A 12,430-nucleotide genomic window follows, 5' to 3' on the forward strand; every position below is an offset into this window, starting at 1 on the left:
AGCTGCGGGTTCCTCCTTCCAAGAGGAGTGGCAGCGTCAACAATGACGACCTCTGACCCTTTCTGATAAATAGAAATCTCAGCCTTCCCAAGAGTTTCAGAAAGAACCCCTCCCAACACCCCCACGGAGAACCACTTTATCTCTTTGTCTTCTCTGCATCCTGCCAGCTAAGCTGATTCAGCTGTCTTACATTTTATAGTTGGTTTATAAAAAAAATAAACTTTTACATTTTCATTTTCCAGCTACAAAACTATAATATTAAACATGCTTTTTCAAACTTCACTTGGACCCAAGATGGAGAGAGAAGGATCGAGACCAGAGGAGGCTTAACCTCCCACTGACTATAACCAGGTTAACACGCCCTCTGTGCCCTCCTTTTGGGCATTAAGAGAGGACAGTGGAAAGCCGGCCCGGAGTTCTCCAGGGAACCGGAAGGCGTGGTAGCAGGAGAAGAGCAGAGCGATGCCGAGGTCCCCAGAGGCTCACAGCCCATTTTTCCCAGCATGCACGGGGCGAGGCGGCAGCAGCCACGCGGAGCCCATCCCTCTGCCCGACTGACCTCACCCCCACCTCCCGACACACACCCAGCTGGGCATCCGTCCTGGAATGGCGGGGACTGCGGCACCGGCAAGACTGACAGGGCGCGTGGCGCTTACCCTGCTCTTTGCGACCTCTCCCTCCCTGCCCTCCGGGGGTCACAGTGTACAGTGAGCCCTGAGCGATGGAGGGACGGGGCCTGTGCGTCAGGTGCCAGTCGCGCTCAGTTCAGATGGTGCTTTATCTTCACATCCCTGTCAAAGGATTTTAAATACACACCCAACTCAGTTCTAAACATGGTTTACTTCCCAGTGTCAAGGGCGGGCAGCCACTTCCCAGGCAGGAAGGCAGCTCCCCTCTCACTCTGAGGGATGATTAGCACAGCTCGCAAATCTCAGGATAGAGAGAGGCACAGACCTATAGAACGTTCCAGCTGCAAAGTTCCAAAGGGGTGATCTAGTCCACACCATTGTTCACAGGAGGAAACCAGGGCTCAGAGAGGGCGAGTGATGGGCCTGAGGCCGCACTGTTAGCAAGCTGAGCCTGGAAGCAGGAGTCACCCCGCATGGAGGCTGCCGAGGGGTTTCCCAGAGTCCCAGGGGAAGTCCTTGCTGCTCAAGACAGGCCAGTTTTCATGTTTTCCCTCCCAAGCACTGCTATGTTACCCGCCCCCATCTCTAGGCAGGCCCGGGTCTCACTGCTGCTGGATCTCAGGGCTCTGAGATGGGAGAGGCTGGCACTACAGTCGGCGACCCAGACATCCCTATGGGGCCCAAGGACTGTTTGCGATCAGACTCAACTCTAAAGATTTTTAGCCAGTCGTTCCTTGCTGGAGGCCTGAAAGGATTTTTTCAACTGAGGTCAAAGCCCTCTGGGGGCTCTGCTGAGTCTAGGTGTTTGAGAACTCATTCCAGCAGAGTGCACGGCCCTGCCCCTGACACGCTGAGGGGGAGGGGGAGACAGCCTCCCCGGGGAAGGAGCTGCTGTTGGGGGGGGGGGTGGAGGTGGGGGGGGGCCGAGCACCCTGGCTGCCGGCCCTCTGCCTCGTCTGCCAAGGGTCTCAGCCTTCCACTTCTGGTTCAGCACCTGGGCCTGGGGCCGGAGCTGCCCGGAAGGTGGTGGGAGGTGAGCTGCAGACTTTTTAGTTCTCATTAGATTTTCCTTGGCTTTTGGTTGGGGCGGGAGGAAAGGGAGAGGGAGGGAGGGTGACAGCTGGCTCCCAGAACTTCCTGGTCTCCAGCTGACTTTCCCGCTGCATTCCTTGGCAGGCAGGACAGAAACGCTTGGAGATGCTGCTTGGCGCACGCCAAGGCTCCCTCAGCTCCCGGCCCTCGCTGTTTCAATTCCAAGGAGCACCTCGACAAAGCCCAACTGCGATGCTCTCTTAGGAGGGGGATGAACACCTGGTTCTCATCTCTGCTCTCCTCTGAGGCCTCCAGCGTCGCTCAGGCACCAGCAACCCCATTGCCCATCTTGGGAGCCCAAGGCTACAGCTGATGAGGCTCTCAAGAGGACAGCTGGGGCTTCGGCTGAGCGCCCAGGCAAAGGTGTCCAGGGAGGCTGATGCCACCGTCACCCAGGGCCGCCACTTCTGCTAACTTAAGTGCTATCCCTTGCAGATACCATGCAGAGGACTTTTTCTAGCTTTTCCTCCCAGAGTTCCTCCTCTGGAGTTCTCACCAGATGGCTTTGGCCACCCTCTGAAAAGGGACAATCAAATTGCTGCTGTTGAACCTTGGCTAATGGCCCTTTGCTCCTTCTTGCCCTCCCCCCATGCATCCTTGCCGTCCTCTATGTCAGAGTAGCCCCTCGTGGGGACCTCCCTGCTTTGTGGTAGATCCTGAAGGAATGAGCACGCCTAAGAGAGAGCAGAGGGTGGACAGCCTTTCTGCTCTGGCCACCCTCATACCCTCATTGTCATCTGTCAACTGCAAAACCAGGAAGATGGTGGAGAACGGCAGACTGGTTGGCACTGGGCAGTAGGAAGTGGTCTCTAGTTAGAGAAGACCCTCCTCCCCGCCGTCAGCAGTGCCTGGGACCTCCCACCAGAGAGTCTGAAGAGGAGATGGAGGGTCATGCAAAGGCAATCCACAGAAGCTTCCTACTGTGGCTTTCATATTCTCCAGCCACTGTGAAAGGAAGCTTCCCAGTGGACAGGACTAGGGAGAGAGAGGCTCCATTCATCTGACCTGAGGCCAGGTCCTCGGCCCCCTTTGAGAAGCTGCTATGGGTTACAGCTCTTCCTGGGCCTGCAGCTCTTGGGACCAGGGCCACCAGGTACAGTGATGTGAGTCATCCACTGCACAAGGGCAGCTGAGGGTCAAGGAGGGGATGAAATCCAGCTGCGCATTGCTTGGCGAGCTGGGCATCTGTGGGGCTGGGCTCATCAGAGGGAGTCCTGTTTTCTGCTCTGGATAAAGATGCGATGTGGCCTGGCTGCGCCACGCCATGGACTTTGAGTGACGTTTGCTTCTGAACCTGGGCCTGCCCTGTCAAAAAGCAGGCCATTATGCAAGCTCTGTGGCTCTAGGTGGCCCAGCTACACAATGCCTTGGCACAGCATACCCCCCATTTGCTCTGACGTTCAAGCTCTGCGTGACGCAGAATGACGCTTCCATTGGAAGGAGCAGCTCACCCAGCAATGCCTCTGATGGGGATTGTAAGGCTCCTTCTGCACCTGAACTAGCGTGGCCCCAGCAGCTTCCATGAACCACAGTGAACTACTCCCGAGGATCTCACGTCAAAGGGGGCATCTGGGGCCTTCAACAGATAATCCCTCCATATCATGATACACCTGAGTCGGAAAGAGCGATCTGCTTTCTCCACATGTTCCTCCTTTACCAAGAAAAGAAAGGACACTGGCGTGGGAGAAATTCTGGACCCAGATTCAATTTTGATAAGAAGTGAGCTGACTGAGATAACTAACCATCTGGATCAACATTTCTTGCCACTAGTTAGTCCTAAATGGCAGCTGGCCTCACATCCTTGGTCTATGGACTGCCCAGCTTCACCCCCTCATTTTCCCATTATTGGTTCCATGACATGACATGGATGGTCTTTTTACACATATTTCCCAGCACCGTGAGAATGCTATTGAACAAGTCTTTCATTGAGTTTTATAGTTTGCAGTATGTAGCAGATGAAATATTCACGTAGACCTGCTTTTAAAAAAATCAAGCACTTTATGTATATTATATCCAGAAAATGGCCATCAAATTGCAAGGCATTTTCGTTGGCTGGTTAATTCCGTTTGATTAGAACACTGGGCTGTGGAGACCACGTTCTTGGGTTCCAGCCTCAAGTACTCTGAGAATTGCTACTATTCTACGGCCATGGGCAGTTTCTTCAAATTCAGCCTCATCTTGTTACCCCAAGTGGTGTTACCCCAAGAGCACAAGGAACAAGGATGGATCAATACAAATCCATCTCCATCTCCACCACTGGAAACAAAAACTCAGAACGTACCACCCCTTAGAGTCTTCATAGAAAAAATAGCATGGAATTTAGGAATGTTTTGGTTTTGAAGTTTGGGCCTTCTCTCATATAGATTCTAAAAATCTCAGGAACTTGGAAGATTTTTCTCTTTCAGCCGGCCCTGAAACACCTCTGTAAGTTCTCCCATGTGCACACTTCAGATGCTTGGAAGGTGGTGTCTGATGCTTTCTCGTTCCAAACGCTTTGTTAACAGACCTTGGAGGACCACTGAACCAACACCACTTGTGGGATGAAGGAACATCAATAAATGCTCTTCACAGAGCTTCACTGAGATCATGCTTGCTTTCCCAATACCCACTTCTCATGAAAAGCAGCCTGGAGATGTTTGGATGCCTCATCCAAGTACCAGGCTTCCTCTTGCACCCTCAGCCCACGCAGTCAACCTGAAGGGCCTCCACAGGGCTGCAGGAGTTCTGCTTTCTCCACAGTATACTCTGGGCTTGTCAACAAAACCCCTAAACATCTTCCACCTACAGCTTCCAGGCCTCAAAAGAGAGGGAGGGGTGGGTTCCCACCGCTCTCTATCAGCCATCGGGGGTGAAGGAACTCCTGTTGGCCTTGCCTCTAACAGCCCGTGGCAGCTTCTTGGTGTATGAAGTTACGTGTCCGTGGCAAACCAGCCATGGAGACAGACAGGGGAACCACAGGTCTTACACTGTGCAAGTTCTGATTTCTCATGAGGAAAAGCCATGGGGAGAAAAGACCAAAGAAGAGATGGGATGAGCACCTGTATTTTAATTGCCGCCTCCTAGAGTTCCTGTGACGTTTACATCTAGCAAATTCAAAATGATGTTTAAATTCAGTTAAGATGCACCTAGCTATGACAGGTAAATGACCAGGTTGTTTTCAACCCAGAATTCTTAGACTTTTCATTAAAGGGATAAAATAAAGATACTAATCACACAGTAGTCAGCTTTACAAGGACTCTCCTCTTCAACAGAGGGAGGACAAAGGCAAGTTAGCATCCGTGGGTTTCCACCCTTTGGGAAGGGAAATTTGGCCAGTTCCACACGTGGGATCCCTGCTCCCCGGCTGCCATGTTGGTCCTCTCGGGTTTGACGTGAAGAGTGCCGGCTGGGCCCCATGAACTCAGCAGCTTGTTTTTGACGAGTGAGTGAATGAGCGGGACTGAGTACTTCCCGTGCATCAAGCCCTATGCCCCTGCCTTACAGAGGATGTCATGGAAAGGGGAGATGGGTCTGTGTTGTTCTACAGATCATGGCCCAGAATCTCCACCAGGCACCATGGGGAAGACCCTCCCACGGCCGCTCCACCCCATGGCTACTGCCCTCCTCTCCCTGTCACGCTGTGCAAAGAAGGCTGACAAGGGGCTGTCGGGGACGTGGGAACTCATGCAGAGGCCACTAACACACACACACGCCAGCTGTAGACCGCATCGCCACAACCCATGCAGCACGGCCGCCTTAGGCACACGCAAAAGCCGCCGACGCAGCAGCAGCGGCAGCTGGCCTCTGGCACCCGCATGGTTGCCAGAGTCCACAGAGGGAAATTTGGATGTTTTTTTAGATGAGCTATGTTTCTGAGCCAATTTATTTTATAGTCCGGTTGGACGGCCTTCTCCCTGGGCTGCTACAGAGGGTGCACGAACCGAGCAACCCCGAGGGCAGGGGGGGACGGTCCTTCCTCCTCAAGGCCCCAGACGGAAGATCAAATGCCAGGCCCGAGGCTGGGCGGTCGCCCCGTGCACCGTCTGCAGAGGGAGCCGCCGGGCCTCTTGTCTTTTGCAGATCCATCCCTAGGAGAGAAGCCGCCGACCCTCGCAAAAGAAAACGGGTGGGTGTGTTGAGGGGGAATGCACTGGGCTCCCTCCCATCCCGAAGGAAACGGCAATAACCACCACCGCACACACAGAAAACAAAACAGAGAAAAACAACAACCAAAGAAAACCAGCTGAACTTACCACACTGCGAGTGAACTTTTCTAAGGAAGTTCTACGACCTTGCTCACTTTCTGGCTTTAGGGGAAAAAAAAAAAAAAAAAAAAGATAGGGAGAAAAATACAGAAAAAAAAAAAAATCTTCAGCTTACACATCGTTCCCCAAGGGCAGCAGCGGCAGCTAATGAACCAAAACAAAAGCAAGACAGGGCGGGGGGGGGGAAAAAAAAAAAAACGGGACAAGAGAAGCAGCCAGCGCTGTGTGCGACAGTCAGTGGAGAGAAGGAAAACAGAGCTTCCCTGGCGCAGCGAGGAGAGAGGGGTGTTTGCTTCTAGAAGAGCCATTAATCGTGCTTCGGGGCTGAAGTAGGAGCCACCGGGCTGGGAGCCGGGCCCTTGGTCAGCAGTTTGGAGCTGCCTGCTCGCTGCTTTTGAGTGGCCGAGCCCACGCGCAGGAGCCAACAGGGGGCCCCAACAGGGGACACAAAGCAGACGAGCTTCCAGGGCCAGCGGGGCGTGTGCGGGAATGCTGCTGAGACGGCCGGAGTGGCCGTGGGCGAGGTGAGGTCATCAAGTCCTCCATGAGTCTGGGTTAGGACTTTCTCTGACATTTTTCTGCTCAGATGCAGCCAGAAAGTTTGTTAACTTCCTCAGCAACCTCGTGGCCCCTAGTGACTCTCGTTCTGTGTTCTTAGACCAAGGAGGCTCTACCCAGGTCTTTTGCAACCACAAAGATCTTGGGCCTCAGAAGGAGCGTTCTGGACAGAAAATGCTCTCTCGGTACCCGGGCAGGTGACCCCTTCCAAGGTTTACTCACGGCAGGTGACAGCAGGCTCAGGAACCTCCCAGGGACTCCAGGCTGAGGGTCCCCCAACACAGGGGGAAGAGGAGGCAAAGCCCCTGGACGCTCCCCCCAGGCCTGGCCGTTCTCCTCTCGTGGAGGAGGAGGGGGTGTGGTGTGGACCTGACCCTCTCCTCAACTTTCCTGCTTTGCGAAGGGGGGAGAATTACATCCCAAATACCTGCTAGTTTATCCCAGAGCCCAGTTCCAAGGTCCTGAATCCATGCGTGGGAAATCTGGAGAGCACGATCACTCACGTGGACACACACACAGCAAAGAATGGAAATTAGAGAGCTGAAGAAGCAGCCAGGTGTCTGTGGGTCTGCAGGATGTGCTGGAAGCAGAGGGGGCCAAAGGTAGCCACTGTGGGCGTGGACAGGGTCAGAGGGCTCCCTTGGCTGTCACGCCCCATCCCCTCAGCTGGCTGCCGGGAGACAGAGCGGACGCTGCAGAAGGAAGACACAACACAAAGGGCACACAGCCGCAGAGCCAGGCTGGTCTTTCTCCTTCAGGCACAGGAAACTGAAGGATCCGTGCTTGGCCTGGCACCATACTGAGTCTCCCCACTGGGGATGGCAGGACTCAGCTTCAATCCAGTGGGCAGCCCGGGGGCCGTCTGTGCAGCTCAAGTCAGGCCAGTCCTAGGCCCCGCAGCTGGCATTCTGTGCCTGTCATTCTTGTCCCTTGGCTCCTGAGCTGCTACCCACAGACAGTGGCCACTGGCCTGACTTATTCAGGTTCCTCTGCCTTGCACAGGTCCTCCAAGCCGCCCTGGAAAATTGTACTGAAGTACTGGTACTTAAGTGTTCTGGAGGGGCCCCTCAAAACCCAGCTCACCTGCCCTTGAGACCTGGCTCATCAGAACAACTAACCTGATCTCTGAAAATACTAGGATAGAGGAAGAATTAGGGAGGAAGGACTGGAGGCTATGCCTCCAGACTCCATCAGGAGCCTTCCTGAGCAGAAAAGTGAGGCCGATTTACATCCCTCCTCTTAGCTGGAGCTTGTGGCTCACATCCCTTCATGACCTGGACATGTAGATCGCATGGTAAGCCCATCCCTGACATCAGAAGACACTCTAGGCCTACCTGGAAGTGCCGAGTTACAAATCCAGTCCATGCCTGGAGACTCAGGGAGAAATAGAAGAAAAGGTAGGCTTGTCACTGATTTTGGAAACAATTAACCCCTGGATATTGAAAGGGCTTTGGCATCTGCAAGAGCTTTCTGCCCCAAGAACACTCCTTGGTGTAGGGGCTGGAAGGATAATTCTAATGAACTTCATCTGTGATATTTTACAGGCAGGCCATCCGTTCCTTCCTCATTCAAGTGACCTCCTCCGAGAAGCTTTCCTCGTATGGGAGGATCTGTGGAATCTCAGCCCCACTCCCTGTGCTGGGGTGCGTTTTCCCTTTGTGCTCAGACCCACAGGGAGACTGAATGGCCTCTGGCTTCTTCTGGGTGTGTGGACAGGCCCAGATGGGTCAGACTGCTAGAGGCTCACAATTTCCCCAAACTGGGATCAGTTCAGGGTCTTGAGCCGCAAGAAATAAGGAACAATTACTTTGCCTTCTCCCCTGAGATCTGGGCTGGAGGCACCAAAGGTCTCCACAACTTTTCTTGAAAAACTGGGTATCAGAGCCATTACTGGTGGGGATGTCAGCCAGCTGCATCAGGGCCTCTCCACCTCCACCTTCTGGCAAGGGAGCGGGCTGGAGGTCAGGCTTCACATTTTCCATCGTAGTAGTGACACCTGATGGAAGGGATGCAGGCCAACAAGGAAGCTGGGTTCCTCACACTCTGGGAGTCCCCAAAGTCTACTTCTCTTTCTCAGGCTCTTGGGGATGTCCTCAGGGCTACCTAAGGGCAGGCAAGCAGGATATAAATGCTCTTCTAGACTTGGGAGTGATGTGGGGCCAGCCAGATATGCAGACAAGATGCTGGCACGTGAGGTCACAGTACACAGAAAGAGGGGCTGTGTGGCTGAGAGAGGAAGCCCGGCAGACAGCGTGTTGCTGGACAGCCACAGGCTCAGGGACTGCTGCTGGGAGGCCGAGAGGGAGAAGAAAGGGATGCGCGTGGTCCTAAGCGGCATGGCACGGGAGTCCTGGGATTTGGTGCAAGGAGAGCCCCATTAACCACACGTGGGCCTCAGATCAGAACCGAGACGTGCAGAGCGTTTGCAGGAACCATGAGCCGTCCCTCCTGCCTCCCCTTTTCCAGACCCCATGTCCCTCCTGGCTCTTCCTTCCCTCCTCCCAGAAATCCAGCTGAGTTCATCCCTGCCTCAGTCACTCCTCACCGCCTGCATGCTGAGGGTCCCTGCGCCCCAAAATCCAGACACTGAGGGCCACAGGGAACCAGGACTTCATTCAGAGTGGAGAAGGGGGAAGGAGCTAGAATGCCGTTACTTCTTGGTTAAAAGAAAAAGCAAATGCTGTGGGGCAGGTGAGGGAGAGGAAGGGGCGACCATCCCAGGAAGGACTTCGGGTGCCAGATCGCCCCCTGGAAACCTATAAGCGTTTCTATCCAGAGGGGGGTGCCCCAATCCTTGCCTCACACTCATCTCTGAGCTGGTCGGGAACAGAAAATCTGTGGGGAGGGGCTGGACTCTGCAGTGGTTTCCTAAGGGATTGGCTGATGTCACTGCCAGCCCTGTATTCCTGGGCTGAGCCACTGCGGCCTCAGTATTTGGTCACACTCTCCACTGCGGGCAGAACACACAGATGGAGATGATGGTTTCAGGGAGACAGGATGCCACACCCTGGACCTTGGGGGTGGGCTGACGTGGTGACAATCCTAATTATATTCTACTGGAGTGGGACCAGGTACAGAAGGGAAAGAAGGAAAGAGAAAAGAAATAAAACCCAAGGGATGACATTCTCTTTTCACACCAGCAGCAAGCAGCAGGCAAAGGTCAACAGTGCTAAGAAAGGCAAGGCTGCCCTTCGCAGAGATACCTTCTTCTTGGCGAGCAGCAAGTCCTGGTAAGCGTTTGACCGGAGGAAGCGGGCATAGCTGTCACTCTTCATCAGCTTGTAGATGTGCTCCTGGAAAGGCGGGAGGTGGGAAGACACAAGAAAGAACTGTCAACCAACGCTAAAGGGAACTGCAACCCAACTGGCCACTGTGTTAGGAAAGAAACAAACAAACCGAAATATGCTTGTCTGTACCTGGAAAAACATGTAACATGTTTGCTTTGTTTCGTTTTTTTCCCACTCAGAAAACACCAACCAAAACCTATTTTCTCTCACAGGGTAAAAGATCCTTGAGGATCATGTCGCAGAAGCTATTGGGCCTTGGTGCCATGTTGGGATGCAGTACTGCTTAATGATGAAAACCACAGGCACGGCAATAAGAAGGAAGAAATTACTGATGCACCCAACCACATGGATGAATCTCAAAGGAATTATGATGAATGAAAAAAAGCCCCAGAAGGTTACATACTGTATGATTCCACTGATATGACATTCTTGAAATGACAAATTATAGAAACAGACAACAGATTAGTGGTTGCCAGAGGTTAAGGATGGGAGAGGGGCAGGGAGGGGAGGGAGGTGTCGTTATAAAAGACAATAGGAAGGGTTCTTGTGGTGGTGGACTAGCTCTGTATCTTGACACATCTTACACATGTGATAGAGTTGTACAGAACTAAACACACACACACACACACATACGAGTACAAGTAAAATTGGGAAATCTGATAAACTCGGGGGATGTAGCAATGTCAACATCATGGCCGTGACACTGTAGTATAGTTTTTGCAGATGTTACTGTTAGGAGAAACTGGGTAAATGGGATATCTCTGTATTATTTCTTATAACTGCTTGTGAAGCTAAAAGTATCTCAAAATAAAAAGTTTAATTAAAAAAAAGTCCACAGGCAACGATGCAATTGGGTCAGTTTGTGCATGTCAGGGCCACCATCCCATCCTGGAAGGGGACCCTTAGAACCAGATCATGGGGGCATCTGGGCAAATATGCCAGGCCTGAGTCTTCCATCCAGGAGGGGCAGATGCTGGGGCATAGTGCCTTCCTGGGCTCCTAGAGGCATTACATTCTGGCCATGGCAACGGATTTTACCCTTCACTTCCGGCTAATTCCTATAGCCTTGTGATCCCTTCTAATAGATCTGTCCTCATTAAGGGCAGGAAAAGCCTGTTTCATTAAAAGATGGAGCTTGTCCATTGAAAAAGGGTTATTTATTAGTTGAAATGCAAGGTAGCTCAGCTGCACAGGAAAGCCTGGCTGTCCCAAGAGAGGACCTGTTAGGAGGAGGGTGGGCTTTCCCTAGGGAGGGTGGGATCATCAGGCAGGGACGCATCTTGCCTGATGTACACTCATTGCTCATCCCACAAAGCTGGACCAGGGCGCCAGTGCTCAGGGGAAAGGAGAGCTGGTCAGTGAAGAGAATGCTCAGCAAAGAGGCTCGACTGGTCATTAAGGACCTCTTCCTCGGGTACTGTTCCCAGGGGAGGAGGGAGGGGAGGTAGAGACTTCTCCTCAGCTGGGGGCACATTTAAGAGATACCTGGCCAGACTGCTGGTGCATCCCAGAGGAAGCTGGGTGATGACGGTGGCTTGCCAAGACCCTCCTCCTACCCACCTCAAAAGGAAGTGAAGGCAGAAAGCAAGAGTCACCTTGGTGGCACGTGGATCCCTCTCTGGCCATCTTCAGATGGACCATATGCAGACCTATTTGGGCACCAGCTTCATTCTTGCCCAGATGCCCCCATATTTATAAAAGCGGGTGCAGCCCTACTCGTGGGAATGGGGCCACTGCAAGGAGCCCAGTGAAATGAAACACTGGCTTCAATCTGAATCTACTTTGATGATCCAGATGTGTGCTGAGTTAATAAACTTAGTGGGAACACATGTCGCTGAGTGTTTTTCTGCAAATTTCAGACAAAAATCCAGCCCACTCTAGTTTAAGCTCCTTGAGGGAACAATGTGTTTTTAATCTCTTATATGTGCATAGCGTCCAGCACAGGGTTAAATGTTAGCGGAATTTATGTTGCTTTTTGGTTCACTGAAATGCTGGTCTGAGTCTGCAAGTAGTGAGCAAGTTTGCAGGCTCCATACTTGTTTTAGTTTATGATCAGATCCTGCTCTCTGTATGGAAGGAGAGTGGGGATTACACTCAACTCAAAGGAGGTCCCTATGTGGGCATCTTGGCTCAGCCCTAATGGCCTCAGAGCCCAGACTGAGGGACATCATGGTCTTTGCATTTGTTGTCTCTTTAAAGTGGTCTAACACTTACATCTTAGGTACAAGTGTTAACCCAGAGAGAAAATATCTCGCTGTCTCCTTCTTCTTGTCTCAGGCATGGCTTCTGTCTGGTCCACAGAGCCAGGTGGCTCCTGAGTCATCTGGAAAGGCCTGGCCCTCAGGCCTGGACACTCTCCAAACCCCTCTCCAAGGCAACAGGCCCATGCTTCTTGTTCTGACTTCTCAGAGGAATCTAAATCCCCAGGTATATCTCACAAAATACCCCCTGCTCCCCCAAGAAGAGTAAGGAAACCTTTCCCAGCCCAGCCCTTCTGGCCTTGGCAACAAATTTCACCCCTGATCTAGCTAATTCCTCCAGCTCATCGTGGGCAGGAAAACCCATTGAAAGAAAGAACTTGTCAATTGAGAAAGAATAGGATAAAGCAGATGCCTCAGCA

At 52.6% G+C, this 12,430-nt stretch overlaps 1 protein-coding gene across 1 annotated transcript in view; it reads right to left on the bottom strand.

The window, feature by feature from the left end:
* The window catches only part of RGS6 (regulator of G protein signaling 6), a 588,332-nt gene that overhangs the window by 25,170 nt on the left and 550,732 nt on the right, over positions 1-12,430 (bottom strand). Inside the window, exons 17-18 of the mRNA XM_082451965.1 lie at positions 9,727-9,852; positions 5,954-6,007 (exon numbers count right to left, since the gene is read on the bottom strand). Of these exons, the coding sequence (XP_082308091.1) occupies positions 5,954-6,007; positions 9,727-9,852 (180 nt within the window). The remainder of the gene's footprint in view (positions 1-5,953; positions 6,008-9,726; positions 9,853-12,430) is intronic.

Source organism: Balaenoptera physalus (assembly GCF_965194825.1).
Source record: "Balaenoptera physalus genome assembly, chromosome: 2".
Lineage (NCBI taxonomy): Eukaryota > Metazoa > Chordata > Mammalia > Artiodactyla > Balaenopteridae > Balaenoptera > Balaenoptera physalus.